We start from the raw sequence: 26,923 nt of genomic DNA, 5'->3' as shown, positions 1-26,923 counted from the left end.
GAAACCTCCGAATGCATTTAACTTGGAGATAGTGCTTTGTTAGACGATAGCAAAAATCAATCAATCGTCCTTGACAATATCGATTATTTTGTTCCCACTTTGACACGTTTCATGGTAATCAATAGTATTTATCACGACTCTCATTATCAAATAATGTAATCTTTTCCAGCAAATGTTTCGATTTAAACTTTATTGATTCAACATTATGGAAATGCTTATATCCTTTTAGTGGAAACGCTGAACATAAGTCCTCGAATAATTATATTGTCTTAGAATACAAAGAAAAATATGAGCACCATACTTTGGGACTGTAATTTGTATAAAACTACAAATCACATAACAACTTGAAGACAAGAGTACAAGAGTACATTTTACCACATGGGTTAATAAGTGCGTCCCAACATCTTATATTGATTACGAATCCTTATCAACAGGACAATAAGGATTTAAGTGAACACCTCAGTATAAGTTTTTCAGTTTTCATGATCACTACTTTGTCTTGTCCAGACTCACCAATGCAAATTCCATCGTGATATAGCGGGAATATTACTGGATGCGGCGGTAAAACACTTACTCACTTCACTGTCTTTCCTTGTTGGTAAATAGGGTCTATAGACTGAAACCTGTACTGGAAACTTACATCGTTGTTAAGCGACACAAGGATTGACTGACCCGGGCCTTTGTCCATTTCGGGGCAAAAGGCAAACCAGCGATGAAAATTATGTGAATGGATGACTGACATGACAACATATGATGTCAACAGGTGTTTGCGAAATGGGTAAGGATGTTCTGCTCTACCAAACAATTACAAAGAGGTTGACTTTCAAGTGATGAGTTAAACCGAGGAAGCTGACACTGTGCACGCTTGTGCGAAAATAACGTACCCACGGGTTTGTTTTGAAACGGTGCGTTAGCCTGGTGGATAAAGTGTCCGCTCGTCACGCCGTCTATCCGGGTTGGATTCCCCGATACTCCCCTCTTCGCCGTCGATTTAAAGGAATATTGTTATGTGGGGAGTAGAAATTCACTCACTTGTTAAGCGGTTTTAAATACAAATTTCACGTACACATGTATTTGCAAAAATTGAAAAGTCAAATGTAACGCTTTAAATTCGCCGCCAGTGTATTCTATTGGCCACTATTGCCAAACACATTATACTGATCATAAATGGGGATCATTCATATTTCTGGGAATATTTAACGGAACTGTGTGCTCATCAGTCTTCACTACGTTTTGTTTAGTTTATATAAAAAGCACGACCTGATTTGCATAACCCGAAATCAATAGGTAAAGGGTTTGCTGTGTCCGTGAACAGCTTCAAACAAAGTGTAGAGTCAACCTTGGCGTATTGACAAATGCTCGTAGAGCATGAATCGCGTACCCTATTCAGTGGAAATGGATTCTTCCGCTGCACCATTAACGCCTTCTGTCCAAAAATGCGGTGATCACGCAGATTTTGTTCATCAGAAAACAAAGCTTGGCATTAGAAGACACTCAATCATTGCTTCTTCCACGTGGGGGCTGAGTTGGAATGGGGTTCAAGATCACGTACATAACGGCATCTGTGTGTGCGTGTGTGCGTGTGTGCGTGTGTGCGTGTGTGCGTGCGTGCTTGTGCTAGTCCGGACTAATGCATGTTTTATAGTGCCAGAACACTGAGATACCATACCGCAGTTTAATATGGATACCCCACTCAGACACAGGATGCCGACTCCGAGACGACCACTCCTTGTTTTATCCCCTGAATGCGGAACGCCAGGCAGGGTAACAACAAGTACCACATTTGAACGTCTTTTGGTATGACGCGGCTGGGGATCGAACCCCGGGCCTTCCGCTCTCCGGGCAGACGCTCTATCCACTAGACCACGGTGGCGATGTCAAGATCCTAGGAAGTTCCACTGATTCAATCCAAAGAAGGTAAAATGACAGGGTTACAATATCATAAATGCTCAATATACAGTTTGTGGTCACACTTTTCACACGCGTGAATAGCCAACCTTTATATATACCTACTCTGGGAAGTTGCTTTGCTTTAATGGTTTTGACAGGTTATGTCAAAGGTCAAGGCCATATTATTTTCCTTGTGTCATTGTGATTTTCAGAGTGTTTCCTCTATAGAAGATGTTTGTTTTGTTTGTTTGTTGTTTGACGCCGCACTCAGCAATATTCAAGCTATATGACGGCGGTCTGCAAATAATCGAGTCTGGACCAGACAATCCAGTGATGGACATCATGCGCATCCATCCACGCAATTGGGATACGATGACATGCATCAAACCAAGTCAGCGAGCCTGACCACCCGATCCCGTTAATCGCCTCTTACGACAAGCATAGTCGCCTTTTACGGCACGCATGGGTTGCTGAAGACCTATTCTTCCCCGGATCGTCACGGCTCCTGTCGAAGATGAAACTAGATAAATGTATGCATTTAATAAACAAATCCTACATCAAATTGTATCGTTAACTGTATCACTGTATCGTTGATGTACTCTAATTGGTATACTGCTGGCCCCGATCGTAGCTTTAAGATCGTAACTCCCACACTTTCACACAGATTTACGGCAGTCGAAGTGCTAATGCCACTTTGTGGAACGAGTACCTGGAAAGGATTTTTGCTGCATCTTTAGAAGTTTCGATGCGTGATATAAATGGAACAGCGTTTGAGACATACAACGTAATCAGCATCATATCTTGATAAATCGATATATAGATAACAACGGGTTTCTGTTTTCAAACTAGGAGAATTTGGATAAGAAGGGCGGTGAAGTAAATAAACATCAGTAATTGCCTTATTCTTCCAGGCCCCGAAGGAGGGGAAGTGTAAGGGTTAGTTTAATTTTATAGCATCTCTGTCGCCATTTTGGTTTGTTTGAAATTTCAAGCCAACTAGTTACCGAAACGAAACATACAAATTATGTGCATGAAATGTTAGTGCTATCCTTTACCTGCAATAAGAGATACTTTGAAATTGTCCTTATGTAGTTAGTTAATGTATCTGACTTTTTCTGGTAATTAGCTGACATTATTAAACCCTTTCGAATAATCCAATGACGTTGTGTTACGCAAGGACTAATTTTCTGATTCGCACGGTCTATACAAAAGAAGAACAATACTCCGGACATCGTTTCTTACAACATAATATAAAATATGTTCTTAATAGGCTTATAAACAACGACACCAACTCAGATAACATGTTTGTTTGTTTGTTGTTTAACGCCACACTCAACAATATTCCAGCTACATGAGGGCGGTTTTGTTTATACAATTGACATCAGGTAGATTTTTAGTAAATTTATTGTACCTAATAAAGTCGATATATTATATTTAATATCATAGATACAAATATGAAATTTTGGAGCTCGATAGTTACATGTTGTCGTTGTGTGCGGTGGAGCGTTGTCCTGTTGAAACAGCTCTCTGGCGGTCAATGATTGGAAGAAGGTGAGGCTGAAGAATGTAATTCATGTAGCGATTTGCTGTAAAATTTCCCTGAACCACAACCCAGTCAGAGCTTGTGGTAAGAGATATGACCCCCCACACCATAACACTACCGAATTGTCGAATTCACGTACACAATGTGGGGCAAAACGCTCATTTCGACGACGATAAACACGTTGTCTTCCATCTCGCCAGTGAAGAAGAAATCGTGATTCATGGCTAAACCACACTAGTGTCCGGTTTCTAGTGTAAGGCTGTAAGGTATGGCATCAACGCAAGCGTCGGTGTCAATAGATCTGTTGCAAAACAGGGACGATAACAGGTTTCTGGGTCGGATTCCAGCCTCGCGAAGATGGTCCCTGACAGTCTGGTCCAAGATCCTCCTCAAACCAGGAATGCGTCCTGCAGCCTCCGTAGCTGAGGCATTGCGATGACGTAGGTGGAACAGTCGCATGTAGCGATCCTGTGCAGGGGTGGTAACTCTTGGTCGGCCTGTTCTCTGACGGTCAGCAATGGAATTGAACTGTGAGTATCGGTCAAAAAGGCGGCAAATGGTGCTCTGGTGGACGTCGAAGTGGCGTGCAACAGAGGACTGCGATTCCCCTCTTTGGATACGTCCTATGGCGATGTTCCGATCGTCAGCGCTGAGTCTCGGCATTTTCGAACTTGAAAAATGCTGACATTTGAATGACAAAATATTGGATTATGCTTGCCTTTTTAAAGCCACTACCACGAGTTGCGAATGCCATAACTAGCACGTGCATTTTGCTTTACTCTTTTCCTCCATGACATTTTTTAACAAATGTGAAAACAATGCTGTTTTAAGACATTGCAAATCGACAATGGCTGCGTTTTGACGCACCGTTTGTCGAATATCAGGCCACCAACATTTTCCAATAACATATATCAAATTTATATACCGGAATGTTTGTGTAGTCGGGTTCAAAGAACTACATACTACATCTGCGTTTATTTTTTTGAAGAGTGTAGGTCTTCAGCAACCCATGATTGCCATAAGAGGCAACTGACGGGATCGGGTGGTCAGGCTTGCTGGTCTCATGAATTGGTTGATGTCACTGTATCCCAATTGCGTAGTTTGATGCTCATGATGTTAATCATTGGATTGTGGGGTCCAGGCTCGATTATATACAGACTGCCGTCATATAGCTGGAGTATGGCGTAAACCAACAAACAAAACACTTTTTTTTAAATAGAGCGACCCTATGCAAATTGATCAACTGTATTGACAAACACTAATTATTAATAATTTCATTTTTGCATAAATATCTTTTTGCATGTGGAAAATATAATTATGCACTTTCATGCATTTCACTTCTGCCATGCAGAAACTCCATGTAGTATTCGGTCACATCATAATTATGGGTTTGTGAGGCATCACATATGGCGGGGAACTTTGATGCTCGGCATCAATGTTTTCTTGTTTGCTATGGGTTTGAGAAAATTACATGGGGGCATGGGCCATAGGGGATGGGTTTTCGTTGGATAGATTGACCAAACTTTTAAAAGAAACTTTTCGCACATGTGTAGTGTATAATGACATGTGTACATGCAAAAAAAATACATAATTATGAAAATAATTTTTCAAACAATCCTAAATGCAAATTATCACACAAAACATGTTTATGTTATTCGGCAAAAATCATAACAGAGAGCAAAGCCCTGTCTTACACTGGTATACCTGTTCTAGAGCGCTGACGCTCCTCGCCTGCAGCTGCCCGAAGGCGAAGGGCAGGGCACCAGCGCTATTCGATTAATTTCTGCATACAGCATTTCGCTGCCGTGAAACGTTGACCTATTTCCGTGACGCGATTCTGCCTGTCGAGTGAGTGAGTATGGTTTTACGTCGCTTTTAGCAATTGTCTAGAAATGTCACGGGGACTGCGGCAAGTCGAGAGGGTCGAAAACAGGCCTATAGCATATCGATATGCGGGAAACGTTGACCCAGTTTCCGTGTAGCGAGATATCAGCACTTTTGGACAGTGTGAATAATTGACGAATAATTGATGATGCTAAATGTGAATGTTTTAAAAAACAGAGATGTCATTATCTCAATGTATTTCGTAAATATATAGACAAAGTGTCTATTCAGCACTATCTTGCTGCAAGAAATACGTATTAAGCTGTATGTAGAAATGCGAAAGGTTCCTTCGAGATTAAACGTCAATCTGAATTGATAGATTCAATGAAGTATTCCAAAACATTTTGGCACAATGTTCAAGCTTGATCAGGTACTACTCAGGATAAAAATAACATAAATTCAGAGACTTGGTACGAGTATTTTAAACACCTGTCAATTATTCCAGAGCCAGACATACATGTAGCTCCATTGTACTTGTTATGAAGAGGATACACACACCTTGAATACGAAAATATACTGGTACTAATTGGGTTAAGTCTGTCAGTGATGATATATTTAATGCCCCTACTAGCAGTGAGGAAATACAACAGAATATGTTGAAATGTAATAAAGCAGCTAGAACAAATTTTGTAATTAGTGAAATGTTTCAATGTTCATATAATATTCTTGTTCCATATTTACTTGTATTGTTCAATTCTCTATATGATAAAGGTGTTTTTCCTTCGGAATGGTCAAAAGCAATCATTGTTCCATTGCATAAAAAGGGTGATAAGGATAATGTTGATAACTATCGGGGAATATCTGTACTGAGTTGTTTTGTAAAGTTAGATACCATGATTCTTAATGGCAGATTTAGGTTTTGGTCAGATGCAATGGGAAATATTTATGAAGAACAGGCGGGATTTAGACCTGGATATCCCACAATGGACAATGTTTTCATCTTACAAGCTTAAATGGCAAAATATCTCTGAAAAAAGGGGAGGTAAATTAAAAGCACGTTTTGTCCATTTCGCCGTAAAAACGAAAAAAACTCAAAACTCTTGCACTTATTTGGTAAACATAGGTGGGCATCAAAGAAAGAAAAATCATTAAAAGCCATTTACGAATAACTTAAAGCTTGTATACGAACCAAGGGCAATAACCTTACAAGTATGTTTGAATGCACTTTGGGAGTGCGTCAGGGTTGTGTACTAAGCCAATTCGTGTTCTCTTTTTTCATAAATAAACTTGTTCTTGAAATTAACTAAAAATAGAAAATGGCCTAGTTATATCCACATCTAATTATAGAATTTCCTTTTACTTTTTGCTGACGATGTTGTCCTTTTTCTCTGACTCGGTAACTGGTCTTCGACGTCAAATCAATATTTTGGAAAATTATTGTGAAAAGGGGCCACTGTCCGTCAATCTAAATGAAACTAAAGTTCTTGTTTTTAAAAGCGGTGGGAAATTATCAAAATTAGAGAAATCGATATATAAAGATGCATATAAAGAGGTAGTTTCATCTTATACTTACCTTGGGACATTGTTTACTAGGACTCTGAGTTGGAATAAATATCTAGAATCTAATCTGTTAAAGCTAAGAAAGTGTTGATGTCAATCCTACAAAGTTTGTTAAAAATGACAATCTGCCCTGCAATTTATACTTTCAAATTTTAGATACAAAGATGATGCCAATTTTACTTTATGGATCAGAAATATTGGTTATGAAAAATACTAGTGTATAGAAAAAGTTCATCTTTATGCATGTAAACGCGTAATTGGGGTTCGATCATCCACCCCAAATGGTATTGTACTTTGGGAATGTGGCAGATACCAATTGTATATATTTTCCTTTAAGCGCTGTATAAATTATTGGTTAAAACTAACGACTCTTTCATCCACGCGATACCCAGTAAAAGCCTATAACATGCTTTTCTATCTCGATCAATATGCGAGTCAATCAGGCTATAAAATAATTGGGCAACAAATATCAAAATCACCCTTTTCAGTTTTGGACTTTGATACGCATGGATGGATCAGGGTGTTGGAAATGTCAAGATGTTTATGTCATTATTATCCTAAAGAGCTAAAGATTGTTTTCAGCAAATGTGGGTAGAAAAACTAAGAAATAGCAAATGGACATATACCTATTCTCTCTTCAAACAACAATTTATACTCGAAGAATATTTAATATTTGTTCAATAAAACAATCATCGAGTCACAGTAGCACAATTCAGAGCAGGTTATTATGACTTAAAGGTCTATTAAGGTATATTTCAAAAGTTTAACAATATCTGTACATCTTGTAACCTTCATGTTGTAGAAAATGAGTATCATTTTTTGCTTGTGTGTAAACTGTAGACAAGTATATTCCAAAGAAGTTTACATCTGATCCAAATATCAATTGGTTTTGCATGCTCGTCATCCTCAAATATTACAATATTACAAAATATTGCATTTTACATACATCATGCATTATTGTTAGACACACCCATACCTTGTGAATACGTTGAACTATGGGCGTATTGCCTCTCAGCTTGCCATGATCATGAATAAACATTTTAAATAATTGACTTGTCAAGCTACAGATGTAAACATATTACCACTTGGGAGGTTACTTCTTGGGAGGTAAGCTTGGTTCATGGTTAAAAATAACAAACGCACTCACAATGTTTTGGGTTTCAATTTTAACAACACCTGCTTTTCTCCATGTGCAGATCTACTTCGGTATAAAATAATATTACAACATTGTAGCTATTACTTTAAAAGGTTAATTATGAAAAATATTAATAACTTTACTACTGTAGATATATCAATGTCAACAGTATCAAGTACACCAGAATGATTTTGTCAACAAAATACCCCATGTTCCTTGAAAACAATAATAAGTGTTTCAGGAAGTCATTGTTGTAAAGGGGCGGTCGGGTAGCCTAATGGTTAAAGCGTTCGCTCGTCACGCCGAAGACCCGGGTTCGATTCCCGACATGGGTACAATGTGTGAAGCCCATTTCTGGTGTCCCCCGCCTTGATATTGCTGGAATATTGCTAAAAGCGGCGTAAAACCATACCCACTCACTCATTGTTGTAAAAACATAGTACCAGTTTGTTTTCACAATACGTTTGTTTTCTCCTTTTATATTATATAAATATGTAATTGAAATGTGGCATACTTTCATTCTGAAGGTACCACATGCAAATTACAACTTGTTTTATCTTCTGGGTTACACATGTGCGCTTTGACAGTGTAGGTACTTGCATCAATTGGTAGGTATGCTATCGATATCTGCGCCGTGTTGATCCTCTGGATCAAAGTTATCTAGTTCAATCGATTACTATGCTAATCGATCCTATAGGAAAGTGATGTATTGATGCAAACTAATAATATTATAATCTTTCATCGGCGTATTGCCATCAGTGAAGTTTACATTGCTCATATAGTATCTATGGACATTATAGATTTGGTCGTCAGATATTTTATTCCACATGTGTTAATAAGTGCGTTCCAACATCTAATATTGATAATGAATGCTTATCGACAATAAGGGGTTAAGTGGGACACCTCAGTATAAATTGTTCAGTTTTCATAATCTGTCACTACTTTGTCTTGTCCAGACTCAGTAAATACCATCGTGATATAGCTGGAATATTACTGGTTGCGGCGGTAAAAACTCATTTACTTCCCTGTTTCCCTGTTGGTAAACGTGAGTGAGTGAGTGAGTTACCAACAGGGGGCACGGGTGGCCCGGTCGTCTAAAGTGTCGCAATTCGCTGTGCAGAGTTGTGTCCCTTGGGCACGCCAGAAACCTATGAGTGTGGGTTTAAATCCCGGTTCGCCCCAATTGTGTTTCTAGGTTTGTCAGCACCATACCCTTGCTCGTTGGTTTCACCGAATCGGTAAACGTCTGAGACCTTCATCAGTTCGGGCTTTCCTCCCACATTAAGCCGACACGCCGCGATATGACTGGAATTCTGTTAAAAGCGGCGTCAAACCTAACTCACTCTAAGTAAAGTTCAAACGGCATTTGCTTTATTATTTTACAAATTGCCCTGAACCTCTGAACATAGATTATGTAACTGTATCTGAGGCCACCACGTTTTCATACAGAAGCTCCATGGATCAAGCAATGAAGTATTTCCTGAAGTTTGTCATGCGAACCCAGTACAACAGAGGAATGGGCATGTCTTCAGGTTTCAGAGTCAAGTCAAAAGTTGACAGTACTGATGCATGGTTTTGGACGATTTCTTCCTCGGTTAACCTAATGGCCTTATATGTGGCATATTATCACTGTTTACTTATATAATACAATATTATCTGCGAATTCGGGGAATCGCTGTGATTTTTGACATCACCTTTTACGTGTACGTTCGGTTTTCTTCCCGCGTAAGAACCTTTCCAAGAATACTCTGCGACTGCATGTTGCAACATGGTAATGCTACCAAGCCGAGAAGATCCTGTGTAGAATTGGTCTTCAGCAACCCATACTTGCCGTAAAAGGCAACAAACCAACAAACAAACCAACGCTGGAGAGCGCCTGAAAATACCTACACACGGGATTATTGACTTGCTTGAGCCAATTCTGCAATACAAAACTGGAAGTGATGGGCTCATCCTATAGCTATAAACATACTACTCAAAAGAATTTAAGGACAACCTGATTCTTTCATATCACCATAGTTAATGTCATGCCATGACAAATGAAGAAAAGTGATATGAATGAACCCAGTTTCCTTAACTTCTTTTGAGTAATATATGTCACTGTTATGTGAAGTGATTGAGTCTACAGTTGGTTCTAAAAAAATAAGAAAATATCAAGTCACTTTATTCTTTATAGCTGAAACTACATTCATACCAGAGAGCCCACGATTACTACGTGGTTTGTACCGTAAATAACGGCGCCGGCTGCAGAGGAATACTGGCAATGTCATCACCTGCAAGTGGACAACAATCAACAGTTTTAGGGAGTGATTGAGTTGAGGAAATGTCTTTGAAAATTACTTAAGTTAGACGTGCCAACTTACTGTTGGAGGAAACCCGCAGTCTTTGGCGTTTACAACTTCGGTGAAACCCACGGGGGTATTGTTTGTTTGTTCTTTAACACAGAACTCAGCAAACTTCCAGCTATATGTGCGGCGTTAAACATCAAACAAACAACAAACAACAAACAACAAACAAACAACAAACAAAGCTTATCCTTGATATTTCGAGGAGTGAGTGCATATTCCAGTAACATAGCAGAGGCCTGTGAATAATCGAGTCCTGGGAAGGAAAACACATTATAGAGGGAATGAACAAAGATTTATATCCGGGCCTCATAGTCGGGTGACAGACATGGAGTGCTATTGACATATCCCAATAATGGGAACTAACGATACATATCTCAGGGAAACCGTTGTAAGTGAGATATAAAATCCCGGGATGACCCCGACATTAATCCAATAGTGCGCAAAGAAGGATGATCATACGATCAAGCCTCTACAAGGATGACTATGGCACGTGACAAGGGAGGTCTGAACCGTGTTCACACAGTAAGCTATCGATAGGCTAAAGTAACTTATAGAGAGAGGCCTAATGCTGGTCACCATCCAAAGTGTCACCATTTGCGACTGGGAAAGACAATTGTGAGGTGAAACGGGGTTTAACGTCGCGTCCAAGATTATTGTACGTATATAGCGACGTGCATATAGCGCGTGCGTGCGTGCGTTGCCGATTTTATAGTGTTAGCCCAGTGAGATACCATGCCGCAGTTTAACATGAATCCCGCTCCCAGGCACAGTATACTTACTCCGAGACGACCAGTCCTTGTTTTTGGCTGTATTTCTGCGGGCTCTCTCATTGTGACATGAATTCTGAAACATGCAAAAACATGTAAAAATCATTAATAACTACTGTTCGAAGCCTCCATATATATATATATATCGTATGTTATCCCGTTTCCAAGCATTTTACAGGTCTACATTTGACACACACGCACCTACATTGTACCATCCATATAACAGGTCTATATATTTAACGCGCACGCACCAACCATATGAAAGGCCTATGAATTTGAGACCGCCTCCGTGGTCTAGTGGTAGAGCGTCCGCCCGGAGAGCGGAAGGTCCGGGGTTCGATCTCCGGCCGCGTCATATTAAAAGAAGGTACTTTTTGTTACCCTGTCTGGCGGAGTCAGTATACTGTGTCTGTGTGGGGTATTCATGTTAAACTGCGGCATGGTATCTCTGTACGTACGTGTGTATGTGTGTGTATATGTATGTGTATGTGGACGCACACGCACACGCACACACACCGCGCTATAGAAGTGCAATAATCATGAACGCGACGTTAAACCCCATTTAACCTCACCTCACCCATGTATTTGACACACGTGCACCTTCATATGGGAGGTCTATATATTTGACACACGTGCACCTACCACCGTACACGGCGAACCAGAGCACTGCGCAATCAACTCCTCATCCATCTCCCAGTACTGATCGTCGTAGGCGACATGAACGTCCTCACACGTGTAGCAGCAGCTGGCGGAAACAAACGGCACAACATGAAATGTTTGGTTTCAGTTTTCTGGAAACTTTCCGGATACCTTCAACAACATTCAAGTTTCTTTGTAACTTTCAGATGTTTTAGATATGTTTCATGCTTGAACAAAATTTCACTACCAAAGTTTTTAAAACCATCGCGAAGGATTCCGGGTAGGAAACAGCCCGGATTCAAAATGAAAAAGTTGACTAAGTCCTCGCGCTCTAACCTTTACTTTGTTTGTTTGCGTGTTTGTTTGTTGATCATAACTGAAATAATGTTCAAAGTGGTGTTTAACTCACTCACCGTATTGCGCGTTACTGCAACGTCAAAATTAGGTTAATTTTATTTTCCGCACAATGGATCTTTGTTCATTCTCTCTAGAATGAATTCTTGCAAAGGCTGGATTATTTACAGGCGTCTAGGATGTTGCTGGAATATTAATATTCACTCACTTCTCGAAAGATCAAGGATAAGCTTTGTGTTTGTGTTTGTTTGTTGTTTAACGCCACACTCAGCAATATTTCAGCTATATGACGGCGGTCTGTAAATAATCGAGTCTGGACGAGGCAATCCAGTGATTGATGTCATGAGCATCGATCCATGCAATTTTCGAGCCTGAACACCCTATCCCGTTAGTCGCCTCTGATTAGACCTATTCTAATCCGGATCTTCACGGGTCCTAACCTTTACGAAAAGGTAAAGAGGCAGGTGTTGGTAGATCGGTGTTTGGTGATGATAGAATTTCATACAACTACCCCAGCCACAGGTAACGCGAGTTAGTCAACTAAATTTAGTCCGATCTTACTGGGCATTGGTGACCAACTAGGGCAAACATCAGAATGTACAAGTACTTTACTACACTAGACATTCGTACTAATAAGATTTCGCTTAAATGAAATTGCATCACAACGCAGACCATTGTGACGTCACAAGCAAATAACGTCACTAAGCTGGTTATCAATACTTTTTACACTCAAGACAATATTTACTCTCTACAAGGTGCACGGGAGGCCAAGTTTTTCTGAGGCGCCGCAATTCGCACTGCAGAGTTGCGTCCCTTGGGTACGCTACGAACCTATGATCACGGGTTCGAATCCAGGTTCGCCTTGATTTCTAGGTTTGTCAGCACTATACCAGTGCTCGTGGTTTTCACCAAAGTGGTAAACGTCTAAGTCCTGCATCATTTCGGGCTTTCCTCCCACAGTAAGCTGACAAGCCGTGATATAAACCATCAGCAATCCTGCAGCTATTCGCGGCGATTTACAAGTTGGAAAAACGATTTTGGATGATAAATAGAATCTAACCTGTGTGTCGTTTGATACTAGTATGAAATATATCAACAATCGTCACTGAATGTTTAAAACTCAGGGGCAAGCGTTAGAGCTTTAAACACTTATCGACAAAGACACTCTGCGAGACTGTCTATATGTGGCTAATAGTGTGCGTAAGGATGCATACATGGCCGACAGTGAAGTAGAGCATTAAGTGGCAATGAGATTTCACGACACGGCTGATATTGTGGTGACATTCATTTTGAACAAAGATAGCGATCACAGGCAGAAAAACATCCGTTACTAGGATAGCGATGAGAGGAAGACAAACATCCGTTACTTAGATAGATATCCTGGCACGAAATGAAGGGAATGTGTGTTTTCAACAGTCGGGTACAGGACGTACCCTCTTATGGACTCTGTGATCTCCTTCATGTTCACCGATGCTCATGATGGAATTGCTGATCTGTGCAATTCCGATGTTCTTGCACAGGTCATGGGAAACACAAAACATTCAAGTAAAAAGTTGTATACTGCTCAAATGAACTTAAGGAACACCCGATTCTTTCACATAACGATAGTCAATGTCGTGTCATGACAGATAAATTCTAGTCATGTGAAAGGATCGGGTGTTCTTTAAATTCTTTTAAGTAGTTTATTTTTTTTATATTAACACAAGAATTAGATCACAATACGAAAATTAATAGTAACAGTATACTTTACTTGGTGTTGGCGCCCCAGCATGAACATTGTGCAATCTGAAAAGATAATGATTGCGTCACGTTTGCTGAACACACTTAAACGACGTATCACCAGTTAATAGGAGTAAGTAGTACTGTGTGATTCGAGTGAGTGAGTGAGTGAGTGAGTGAGTGAGTGAGTGAGTGAGTGGTTCAGGAAAACACCGCTTCACTTCGTTAAATAGGATGACGCAAAGACGTACCTTACATTTGACCACTTTCCAAAAGGTATTGTGAATTCATAGATTTCGGCCATGAGAGCCTTTGTCAGAGGAGTACTCAAAGTACGTGATCTAGTCTATCATTTGCCGACCATTTTAGTGGAAGCCTCGGGGCCTGAGAGGGTCAGATCGCTGACTTTGTGTGCTGTTTATCAGTTGCCTCGCTCTGAAAGAGTGTGGGTTCGAAACCGCGGTTGGGACACAACCCCAAAATACTAGGATTTGAACATTACTTAGAGAGTGTAATCCCAACAAGCTGATTGAGTACTACTTAAATCGACACCGAAAAGTCGCTAGATGCAATAAACCAGAAGTTGTTATCCAACAAGTTGTATGTTGGTTGGTTGGTTTGTTGTTAAACGCCGCACTCAGCAATATTCCAGCTTTATGACGGCGGTCTGTAAATAATCGAGTCTGGACAAGACAATCCAGTGATTAACATCATGAGCATCGATCCACGCAATTGGGACCGATGACATGTATCAACCAAGTCAGCGAGCCTGACCACCCGATCCCGTCAGTCGCCTTTCACAACAAACATAGTCGTCTTTTACGGCAAGCATCAACAAGTTGTATGTATTCTTATTTAACGTATATTACCATTTTATCTTGCAATAACAACTCACCTGGCAATCACTGCCGCTGGGTCTTTTAGAGAGCGTGAAGTTACACTCATACCTCAGCTGCGAGTCGTCCTCCAGCCTGAAGGTTTGGAAGTATGGACTTCTTGACTCGCTGCTGAAGCTGCTGAATCCATCAGTCTTACTGATGACCACCCCGTCCCCACACCTAGCATTGGAAAGACAAACATGGAAAGCGATTTACTGAGTTGGGTGACTTTGACAATGTGGAGTATTTTGATCTTTACTTGCTCTCTGCTAGTTTTCATTGGTAGGTACAAAGACGTATGTAGCTACATGTATATACGTCTTTGGTAGGCCAGATAACAGCATTATTAGAAAACCAGGCTAAAACACGGAGGTGAGCCTATGTCATCACTTACTTGTCTGCCGTCGACGGCGTATGTAAGCATTTTCTCCTTCTCATTAAAAGGCTTCTATATGCCATTACGCAGCCATTTGTGTACAGGATGGAATGACATTTGATATTTATTTAGGCCTCAACACTTGTGTTTCTGTTTTTCGCAGTACTGGCCATGATACTTAAATCTCCCACACAGAAGGTTCTGTAAACCTCTTCTCTGAAATTGCCCAACTGAAGGAGCTGGAGTAAGTTCGAAAAGAGACGCGCATCTCATGTAACTTCCGATCCTTTTGATATCCAATAAAAATGATTTATTTGCACAAAAAGAGCCACATAGGGATACAATAACATCTCTAGAAACATTCCATACATCGTTTTTGGATTCGAACATTGAACAAAGGCTGTTCGTATCCATAGTTTGTTTGTTTGTTGTTTAACGACGCACTCAGCAATACTGCAGCTACATGTATATAACGGCGGTCTGTAAGTTATAGAGTGTGGACCAGGCAATCCGGCGACTGACATCATGAGCATCGATTCACGCAATTGGTATACGATGACATGCATCAACCAAGTCAGCGAGCCGGATGGGGGCAGTTTGTACGTTTGTTATTGCTTGTCAAGTCCTTGTCAAGTCCTTGTCAAGTCCATGTCAAGCGATGTCATGGCGGAGGAACAATTTGGGGTATAGAAACGAGATTAAAGGTGAAGGGGTTCCCATAATTGACATACCCTGCTCTGAGGATAGAATACCGTGCCCCGCTGACGGTGGACACCGCATCACAGGATACCGGCATCACGTTGGAATCCTGAGGCAGTCCTAAGAAAGGAAAAAGTGGTAAGGTGAGGTGAAGTAAGGTGAAGTAAGGTGAAGTAAGGTGAGCTAAGGTGAGGTGAGGTGAGGCGAGGTGAGGCGACGCGTTCAAGATTATTGCACTTATATAGCGGCTTGCATGCACAATTGTGTATGTCTATTTGCACTTGTCCGGAAACAAAACAGTTAACAGTATAAAGCATATACAATATTTTGTAAAAGTATCTTCAGAGATAATATATATTTTTCGACAAAATCACCGATTGGGGCGCCATGTAGGGTAACAACAAGTACCATCTTTTACAGTCATTTGGAGTTACGCGGCAGGGATCATGTGATAAGTCAGTGTAAGGAATAAAAATGGCATAATTTTCAGTTTACATAACGACAACATTCCACATGGTCAACTTCACAGCACAGCATTCAACATGGTCAACTTCATCGCAAGACGACAATCCACATGGTCAATTTCACCGCTCGACAACAATCCACATGTTCAACTTCATCACACAACTACATTCCACAATGTCAACTTCATCGCACGACTACAATCCACATGGTCAACTTCATCGCACGACTACAATCCACATGGTCAACTTCACCGCACGACTACATTCCACATGGTCAACTTCACCGCAAGACTACAATCCATGGTCAACTTCATCGCACGACTACAATCCACATGGTCAACTTCATCGCACGACTACAATCCACATGGTCAACTTCACCGCTCGACAACAATCCACATGGTCAACTTCACCGCACGACTACAATCCACATGGTCAACTTCACCGCTCGACTACAATCCGCATGGTCAACTTCACCGCTCGATAACATTCCACGTGAGCACTTTTACATTCCGACAAAATTCTACAATGTCAACTTCACATTACAACATTCCGCATGGTCAACCTCACAGCACGACAACATTCAACATGGTCAATCTCACAGCACGACAACATTCAACATGGTCAACCTCACAGCACGACAACATTCAACATGGTCAACCTCACAGCACGACAACATTCCACACGGACAACTTCACATTATGACTGCATTCCATATGGTCAACTTCACATTACGGCTAAATACAATATGGATAGCAACTCAATACGATTTCGTTGTACTTGGACAACTTTTAGTAATTGGAGTCGCACCTACGATCAGCTAAGGGGACGTAACTCTATACAGCGACATTACGGCATGCCACCGTGTCTCAGCGATTAGGATATCATTACGACCTCTTCCGGAACGGGCAGCATTTCATTATGACTTCGTTCCGCATGGGCAAATGAGAAAGATCTGTTTTACACCACAGGGAGCAATATTCCAGCTGTATAACGTCGGTCCGCACAGATGGCTGCTCATTGCGACTTTATTCCACATGGGCTACTTCACATCAGGACAACATTCTACACTGAATGAACCAGTCATCAAGTCAGCGAGTCTGACCACCAGATCCACTTCGTGACCATGGGACCATTTCTTGCCTTGATTCACCAAGGGGTTAACCTTTAAAGATTGGTTGCACAGGGATATTGGTACCTCCTTCGCCTTTATTGTTTCACTTATGCCATAATTATGTGAAATTGGAATCTGTTTCTGTCTAATGTCAGTGACAAAATAATGTTAGATTAAACAGTCTGAAGAAACACAAACGATCTCTAGGTCTTAATTTAAGTTACATCAATTGAGGCGGAGACCAATCTATCACGGCTTGATTTATTTGTCAATATCATGCATTTAAAGTGACCTTTCTAGTCTGACAAGGCTGTATCGTAAGAGGGGTGAGTGAATGGGTTTTAACGCCGCTTTGAACAGTATTCCTGATATATCACGGCGTGTCAGCTAAATGTGTGCGGAAAGCCCAAATGATGCAGGTCTCAGGCGTTTGCACAGGTATGGTGCTGACAAACTCAGAAACATAATCCGGCTGAACCGGGATTCGAACCCACAATCATTGGTTTATGGCGTGCCCAAGGGACGCAACAGTGAATCGTAACAGGACCTACCGACAGCATATGCCCTCAACTGAACTGTTCGGCCCAGATGGACTGCACTGCTTGCCAGGTCCTTGCCACGGATATCAGTCAATCTCAGGGTGAAAGTTGCGTTGCTCCCCTGGCCCATGTGACTTTGGATCTCCTTCGGTGTAAGAAGTCTACAACACATGACAAATAATTCAGACCTGCATTAGATGTAAGCAGCCGACAATATGGTTTTGAAGCAGGGACTGTTTGTTTATTGTCTACTCAGAAATAATGCAGCTAAATGTCAAGCAAAGTGAGGATCTATCCTTAAAGTTATATTCACAAATATTCTTGACAAACGTCACTGACTCACCTCTGGCTGATGGTATGTGCCGGTGTCAGTAGCTGACTCACCTGTGGCTGATGTTATGTGCCTGTGTCAGTGGCTGACTCACCTCTGGCTGGTGTTATGTGCCTGTGTCAGTGGCCGACTCACCTCTGGCTGATGTTATGTGCCTGTGTCAGTGGCTGACTCACCTCTGGCTGGTGTTATGTGCCTGTGTCAGTGGCCGACTCACCTCTGGCTGATGTTATGTGCTGTGTCAGTGGCCGACTCACCTCTGGCTGATGTTATGTGCCTGTGTGTCACCGGCAGCGTTGGCATCAAAGGTACAGGTGATGGTAACCTCCTCTTGTTGAGGCATCAGTCTCCCAACATCACCGTATGATGCCAAGACTTTGACGACAAACGTCGACACTTGCTGCTGTTTCTGAAACCATATAACGCAAGGCTCAATGCGGGATTACTAGTGCGTGTATCGATCATGGCTGTGGTGATAATAAACCAGGGATCTTAATCAGTAAGCATCAGCGGATCCGGGCACGGCGAAATAAATAACGGCAAATGAGACGAATGTTTGCTTGTTTGTTTTGGATACGATGACATGCATCAACCAAGTCAGCGGGTCTGACCACCCGATCCCGTTAGTCGCCTCTTACGACAAGTATCGTTTTACGGCAAGCATGGGTTGCTGAAGATTTATTCTACCCCGGATCTTTACGGGTCAGTTAGACGAAGACTGAGACAACTTTCCTTCTCCACTGGAATGAATACTATTGTTCGCCTATTTCAGTCAAGTGGCCAAGAACTGGCTTCACGAACCTAACCCGAATCGGACCGCCTCCGTGGTCCAGTGGATAGAGCGTCTGGCCGAAAAGTGGAAGGTTGATGGTTCGGTCCCCTTTCCAAAAGACGTTAAAGAGATGATACTTGTTGTTACTCGGCATTAAGGTAAGTTGAAATCTGGTTTAACGTCGCTCTCAAGATTATTGCACTTACATGTATATTGCGACGTGCATGCACGTGTATGTGACTGCTTGTACTAGCACACTGAGATACCATGCCACAGTTTAACATAAAGACTCCAATCAGACACAAGACACTGACTCAGAGCCAAAGAGTCCTTGTTTTAGCCCTTCAATGCCTAGCGCCAGGCAGTGCAATAACATGTACCATCTTTTAACGTCTTTTGGTATGACACGGCAGGAGATCGAACCACCGACCTTCCTCTCTGGGCCGACGCTCTGCAACTAGACCAAGGAGGCGGTCCTCGGTATTAAGGGGGTGAAAGAGGCTGGTTCGGCTCGGATTCAGTATAGTGTGTATGAGTGGGGTATTCATGTCAAAACTGCGGCATGGAATCGGGATAGCGGGATAGCACTATATTACAACCGTAGTAAGTTCGGACTAGTACATGTGAGTGAGTGAGTATAGCTTCACGCCTCTTTTAGCCATATTCCAGTAATATCACGGCGGTGGAGCCAAGAAATGTGCTTCGTACCCATGTGGGTAGTAGAAACCGGGTCTTCGGCGTGGCTAACTAGTGCAAGCAGCCCCACACACGCGCATGCACGCCGCTACAAATGTGAGACAATGCGACGTTGAACCCCATTTTACGTCATCTCACCTCATCCCGAACCTTTAAGTAAGAAGTGATTAATTTAACCACATCATTAAATGACGTCGGGGTAGGATGAAAGTGCTGAAAGTGATTACCTGAGTCCCCCCAAAATGTAGCCAATGCGACCTCTTGACCAACACTTTATATTCTATAAGCAAGAATGACCCTAAGCCAAATCAAAAACGGTTGTACACGTATCTGCATATTCCGGCCCAAATTATCTTGAAGACATAAGGGAGATTACTCCGTAAATTCCGGCCCGAGTTACCTTGAAGACACAAGGGAGATTACTGTGACCCGGATAGCCTACAAGCAGCTTAAAGTTGACACCGTCAGAAGTCTTGAAGGGTACAGTTCTCTCTGCACATTCAGCCTTGGCCCCAACGCTCAGGTCGGTTACTATGGTAACCACGGCGGGACGATCCGGATGTTCCCCACAGTGAGGGGTGACTGGGAATAGTAACAATGAAGCGTCATGATCTGCAGTCAGTTAACTTTATGTCATTAAAGACTCAATTTCTTGTTGCTTATGTCGATTGAAAAGTAAACATTTCTTTTCACGCAAACTCGAATCTATCCGACCTAAGAAACCTAGCCGGGTGGGGGCTGTGCAGAGTTGCGGCCCTTGGGCACGCCAGAAACCAATGATTGTGGGTTCGAATTACGGTTCGACCCGATTATGTTTCTAGGTTTGTCAGCACCATACCCGTGCTCGTGGGTTTCACCGAAGTGGTAAACGTCTTAAGACCTGCATCACTTCGGGCTTTCCTCTCGCATTAAGCAGACACGCCGTGATATAACTGGAATACTGTTTAATGCGGCGTTAAACACAGCTCACTCACTCACTCTGCATGTAGGCTGCAGCACATCGTAATGTGGTGGGTGTTTATGGGAATTGTGTCACGTGGACGTATTTACATTCATTCATCTACTCAAGAGTGTATAAGGTGTATCGGTGCTACTCGCTCTAGGCGTTTGACTGGTAACTGATGGCAACCGGGGCTGCTGTCAGTGAGATTGCGTCATCTGTCAAGTGTGTTTCCTTGAGCAGCGAACGCCTGACTGCAGATAGGGGTTGCTTTGAGCTTCTGTGCCTGTGTTCTCAAAAAAGAATACTTTTTGTTCATATAGAACATAGTTCTACTAATAAAGCACATACACTATTGATGTTTATATCGATGATGCATGTCATTTGTATAATTATGTTTTCGATCTCATTTATTTTTTTTAACTTTATTAATTATTTTTTTGGTTATTATAAGATAAGATAAGAAAAGACTTATCTCAAGGAAAATTCATATTGCACAGTTCATAAGCACTAACATATGGTAAAAAAGAAAATACACATGTATATGACATTAAAATATGTACATAAGACAATAAGACACTTAGTAATATAATCACAGGAACAAATATGTAGAGAATTGAACACTATCATAGTGCCGACAAGGAATGGAATTTAAAAGTCTGTCTGTCTATCCACAGCAATAGTAATGTGTTATTCGGAATGAAGAATTGGGCGACTGTCATTTAGTACTAGTATCTTAGGCGACAGTTTGACAATTTGCTGCTGATAGATTTTGCCGATTTGTTTAAAATATGTCCTGAGACCTTACTTGCTGTGTTTAATACTTTACGTATTTTAGATTTATTTTGAACAGACAGGCTCCCATACCAACAATTGACCTTAAAACTAACATGCTTTCAATAAATGTTCTATAAAACACAGAGAGAGAGAGTATTGTTTTATCAAGTTTAAAATACCTAAGACACTATAAGAAAATACAATCGCAGTACAATTTTGTCCCTTAAGCTTTTATAAATATGTTCCGTGTTGGCATTCCAAGTGAGTTTCCGAATCAATAATGATGCTAAGATTTTTATATTGTCCAACAAAATCAATGTTTTCGTTATCAACAACAGTCAGAATTTCGGAAATCTATAACAATTAACAGTTAGAGTGGGAAAATTAATCTTGCACCATTGGACAAATTTTGAAATTTGAGAGCGATAATTAATTTCAGATTGCTTTATGAGTGAGTGAGTGAGTATGGTTTTACGCCGCTTTGAGCAATATTCCAGCAATATCACGGCGGGGGACACCAGAAATGGGCTTCACATATTGTACCAATGTCGGGAATCGAACCCGGGTCTTTGGCGTGACGAGCGAACGCTTTAACCACTAGGCTACCCGACCGCCCCAGATTGCTTTATGAATCCGACCAGCGCTGCGTCAGCTGCAAACTTAACTGTCAAGCATTTGTTACAAGTACTGAATGGATGGTCATTTATGCATAAAATAAAACAGGAGAGAAGTTCAATGTCTTCCTTCTCGTGTTCTCCAGATGAATATTTTGATACCATAAACGAAAGTTTACAATTTATGGTTTGGGATAATTTCAAATGAGATCTAAAATACTAACAAAACTCGTTATGTTTGGATGAACGAGGACCTACCTTTGAGAATATAGCCAGCTGGAATTTTCGCAAACACTGATAACTGCAAAAAACAAATGTTATCATCGAATTTTATAAAAAGCTTTTGTTTCTTTGGTTGTTGTTGTTGTTGTTGTTGTTGTTTAGCACTCGGCAATATTTCAGCTATATGATGGCGGTCTCTTAATAAGCGAGACATGACCAGATAATCCAGTGATTAACATCATGAGCACTGACCTACACAATTGGGATACGAGTGAGTATGGTTTTACGCCGCTTTAAGTAATATTCCAGCTATATCACGGCGGGGGACAGAAATGGGCTTCACACATTGTACCCATGTTGGGAATCGAACCCGGGCCTTCGGAGTGACGAGCGAACGCTTTAACCACAAGGCTACCCCACCGCACTCTCACAAGGTAAATAAATATAAATACTCACACAATATGGATACAGAGTGATACTCACACAAGATAACTGAAGATTGATACTCACGCAATATACGTTTAGAACACAAACTACCGCCAGCCACATCTTCGTCGTCTACCCTGCTTGTAAAATACAAGAGACACGTGTATGTAACACTTTTGTAGTGATATGTGTATAATCTGTTTGTTGTTTAACGACGGACCAATCAATATTACAGCTATACGCAGGTGGTCGGTAAAAAATCGAGCCTGGACCAGACAATGCAGTGCAAGCCTGACACCCCGATCGCCTCGTGCGACAAGCATGAGTTAAAATGTCCATACAAAGAAAGGAGAGTTGGTGGCCGGGTGGGGGTTGGTTTGGTTGGTTTGGTGTGTGTGTGTGTGTGTGTGTTTGTGTTTGTGTTTGTGTGTGTGTGTATGTGGTGGGGGATGCGTTGTTGGTGTGTGGGGGTGGGGGTGGGGTGGGGGTGACTTTACGCCGCTTTTACCAATATTCCAACAATATCATATGGACTTTCTAACGACGCCAGAAATGGGCTTCAGCGTGACGAGCGAACGCTTTAACCACAAGGCTACCCCGCGGCCCCTGTGAATATGTACATAATACACTGTACATCATGCCTGTCCCAAATGCAACCTCACAATATCAAGATAAACGATCATTGCATGAATATGTGTTGTATCATAATAAATGCCCGTTGCGGTGTACTGTTCCAAAGACTGTAAACATATTGAATTCAAGGACGTATGAATCACATAAACAACCAGACACATGTTCCCTGTACCTCCCACAAGCCGCCACCTTCACACAGACATCGCCTGAGACAGGATATGTCCTTCACCTTATCAAACCTCGTGCAACATGCTGGCCCATTATATAACCAGCTTGAGAACCAAGGTGAAAGGGCACACTGTCACACTGGGTCAAGACTGGTTTCTTCACTGGTGCGCGAATGCTGTTTTTTGACGGCGCCCTGAACATTATCGAGTCAAGGCAGGTGAAGCAACGATTCGGTCTAATTACACTGATTGGTAAGGCGTTAGAATAGAATAGAATAGAATAGAATAGAACAGAATTTTATTGTACTGAACACCCTCATAGGGCAGGGTACAGACTATCTACATATGAACATGTATATAATTATAGATATGACAGGTATATGTATATGATGTACATTTTGTATAGAGGCATTATTTCATTTACATCATATAAACATTTATGTATATTAGGTTATTGCTGGCAGCGTACACTTAATTGGATTGCATATAATAGAATTTTCTTATGGCCTCAGCTTGAACATGTGGTATATAGTCCGGGCAACAAGACTTGACCATTCTTTTGGTGGATTCATAAAGTGTTTTAAGAGGTTTGTTTTATCGGTCTGGGAAGGGTCGCCTATTTCTACCAGTGCCATCAGATTTCTCCTAAGGTCTGTATATAGTGGGCATGAAAGCAGGAAGTGTTCTTCATCCTCCACGGAATGGCAGTCACAGTGCGGACAGAACCTATTTTCAACTGGGGTGTTGGAGTATCTCCCCCTCTCAATTTCCAGGCTGTGAAGACTCAGTCGGAGCTTGGTAAGGGCCCTTCTGTGACTTGTATTCTTTACAGTTGTGAGGTAATCTTTTAATCCATATTTGTCATTTATCTGCCCCAGATGTCGCAGCTTATGGTTTACACCGGTTGGAATCTGGTCAGTTTCAATGAGATAAAAATCTTCAAACTTTGATATCAGGCGTTATGTATGGAACACTGTTAGGGACATTTGACCAAAATCTCGCGTTCTCGTGATCTCGCATTCTCGTGCATTGTGTATACAGCACTTTTATAGTTATAACATGGGTGAGGTGATCCGGTTTGTGGAGTGAGCGTTTAGTTCGAGTAAGTGAGTGAGCATGGCTTAACGCCGCTTTAAGCAGTATTCCAGCAATATCACGGCGGAGGACATCAGAATGGGTTTTACACAGTGTTCGGAATCGAATCCCGCGAGACAACGCTTTAATCTGTCGCCCGTAGTTCGTAGGCGTTCTACTGCAGCAACAGCTAATATTATGACATTTATTGAGACAACATTCTCTTGCGGCACATATACATTATCTTATTCCTTTATAAATATTCCATAGGTTAGATATTCACTTGAAGAGAATATACCTTGTTTTCGTATTTTTTAAAAATGACGAATATATTAATATACAATAATTTGTATTTGGGAAAATGTATAAAATCATTTTATGGGATATGTTTATTTACTGACATAATTACTTATGACAAACTGAAGTTGCTGTCGAATGTTGTTTTGACAGTGCACGTTCATTACTCCATGCACAGAACATGTCTCCTAATGTTATTAATTGTAGTTTGGGACCATTGGTCTCTATGCTGAAATATCAACTGCCGGCCAAATTAAAGCATAAACATAAAAATTGGATTTGACCCAAAAATTACAAACGTTATTAAAACGTTACTAGGCTGAAAACAGTCGCCGAAACACTGAAAACTTGAGGTCCAAACAAAACCACGATACCCGTATCAAATACACCACTATCGGGTAACCATTTATTGTTTGTTTCGGGTTAACCACCCAAAACATGAATCTATACTTTCTTTACACCTGTTTGTCTATAGATAAGGGGGGGGGGGGGGGGGGGGGGCAAGTCGTCTAAGGAGTTGCGTTCCCTTGGGCACGCCAGTTGCCTATGATTGTGGGTACTAAAGTACTCATGGAAATGAAAAAAACCTGTTTTGCTGGATTTAATAATCGACACAAAGCATTCCGTAGATGTAAATAAGAAATAACAAAACAACTGGAAAAGTACTGGTCTTGATTTGCTAGTTTTATCTCAGTGCTCAATACAAAATGTACTTTACAGGAGGTAATTTGTAGGCACTTTCAACATTCAAAATAAAACTGACATGACATGGCAGAAACAGGCTGTAGGCATTATGCAAATTAGCCTGGATAAAAAGTTATCAAAACAACGATAAAAATAACAGCTATGTTTATGTATATAATAATAATGACATGTAGGTTGTTGTTTGAGAAGGGAATATGTTACTTTTACGTTCTGATATTTTGACGATGATTCACTATCCCACAATGCCACTCACAAATCACTAACCACTGACAAATCACATGCACGTGGGTTTCAAGCACCTGTTTTCACCTGTTGTCAAGGTGTCATAGTTCATGGACATTCACCTTGATCTACTAACACCTGGTTATGCTCAGTTTCACAATAGTCAGTTTTGTTCATATTTTTACACACTTTTACGTTTAAAAAGACATAAAAACCTTTGATACGCTGTATTTGTGCCAAGGCCCAATTAGTACTTATTGAGTTGTTTGAATATTTACATATTTTGTATAATAACTGCATTTTTAAAAAATCTCAGATCGAAAAAACAGTTTTTTTTTTCATTTCCGTGAGTACTTTAATCCTGGTTCACTCCGATTATGTTTCTAGGTTTGTCAGCACCATACCCGTGCTCGTGGGTTACACCTAAGTGGCAAACGTCTGATCCTGCATCACTTCTGGCTTTGCTCCAACATTAAACCGAACTCACTCACTCAATGTAAATAATGATGCCGTTACCGAGCAGCTGGGTGAACGTCCGATCGCACAGCAATGAAGTGTCAGGTGTCGATGGGTGCAGAGAGCAAGGTATGAGAGAGACTCTTTGTTCCCACAATAACAACATGCTTCAGTCATGTTCACACTTCGTAATTCTATATTCACCTGGCCCCTACATGTGTAAGGCAACATAAAAGGACACTTACATCCATTGAAATACATGATTATGCATGCAGGTGCGTATCATGACATCCTATAAGATAACATTCGGAATGCCGTTGTTTGAAGATATTTGAATATATGTGTAAAACATGTGTACTAGCTGTCGGGTAAAACAACCGAACGATCAGTGAAAGAGTTAGATGATACGATCGTCATGTCCTACGAAAAAATGCCACTAAATGATCTATGACCCTGCATACCACACAACATTACTCCCTAAGCATGAAAGTGGAACTGTGTGTGATAACGATGTACGTATAGGTATGTGATATTAGATGTATGATGCATGAGAGATTTCAATGAATGAAATTATGAAACTACACACGTGACACAAATCAAATACAGTAACAGTTACTGAATATATTAACCTCGAGTGACGTTCTTCTTTCCCCCGGATAACCTCATCTCCGGGCTGCCGGAGTAGATTCTATACAATAAACCAAGGACTTTCTATAGATCATGATGATGCCAGGAGCATTCTGTA

At 41.1% G+C, this 26,923-nt stretch overlaps 1 protein-coding gene across 3 annotated transcripts; it reads right to left on the bottom strand.

The window, feature by feature from the left end:
• Nucleotides 1-10,100: 10,100 nt before the first annotated feature.
• On the bottom strand, nucleotides 10,101-23,497 carry LOC124145687 (vitelline envelope sperm lysin receptor-like). 3 transcript variants are annotated; one of them, XM_048393406.1, is made up of 12 exons: nucleotides 23,430-23,497; nucleotides 22,709-22,764; nucleotides 22,235-22,277; nucleotides 20,046-20,227; nucleotides 18,435-18,586; nucleotides 17,859-18,034; nucleotides 15,765-15,852; nucleotides 14,675-14,837; nucleotides 13,811-13,845; nucleotides 11,710-11,812; nucleotides 11,080-11,143; nucleotides 10,101-10,225 (listed from the first exon to the last, which is right to left on the bottom strand). In XM_048393406.1, the coding sequence occupies exons 2-12, from the start codon at nucleotides 22,745-22,747 to the stop codon at nucleotides 10,164-10,166; spliced, it is 1,107 nt and encodes a 368-aa protein (XP_048249363.1). In that variant the 5' UTR covers nucleotides 22,748-22,764; nucleotides 23,430-23,497; the 3' UTR covers nucleotides 10,101-10,163. The 3 variants fall into 3 exon arrangements, with proteins under 3 accessions (XP_048249363.1, XP_048249362.1, XP_048249364.1); XM_048393405.1 differs by having other exon boundaries at nucleotides 22,709-22,761; nucleotides 23,430-23,489; XM_048393407.1 differs by having other exon boundaries at nucleotides 17,859-18,007; nucleotides 22,709-22,761; nucleotides 23,430-23,488.
• Nucleotides 23,498-26,923: the final 3,426 nt, after the last annotated feature.

Source organism: Haliotis rufescens, unplaced genomic scaffold (assembly GCF_023055435.1).
Source record: "Haliotis rufescens isolate VD_foot unplaced genomic scaffold, xgHalRufe1.0.p SCAF_12, whole genome shotgun sequence".
Taxonomy (NCBI): domain Eukaryota; kingdom Metazoa; phylum Mollusca; class Gastropoda; order Lepetellida; family Haliotidae; genus Haliotis; species Haliotis rufescens.
This window is presented reverse-complemented; position numbering and strand designations above follow the sequence as displayed.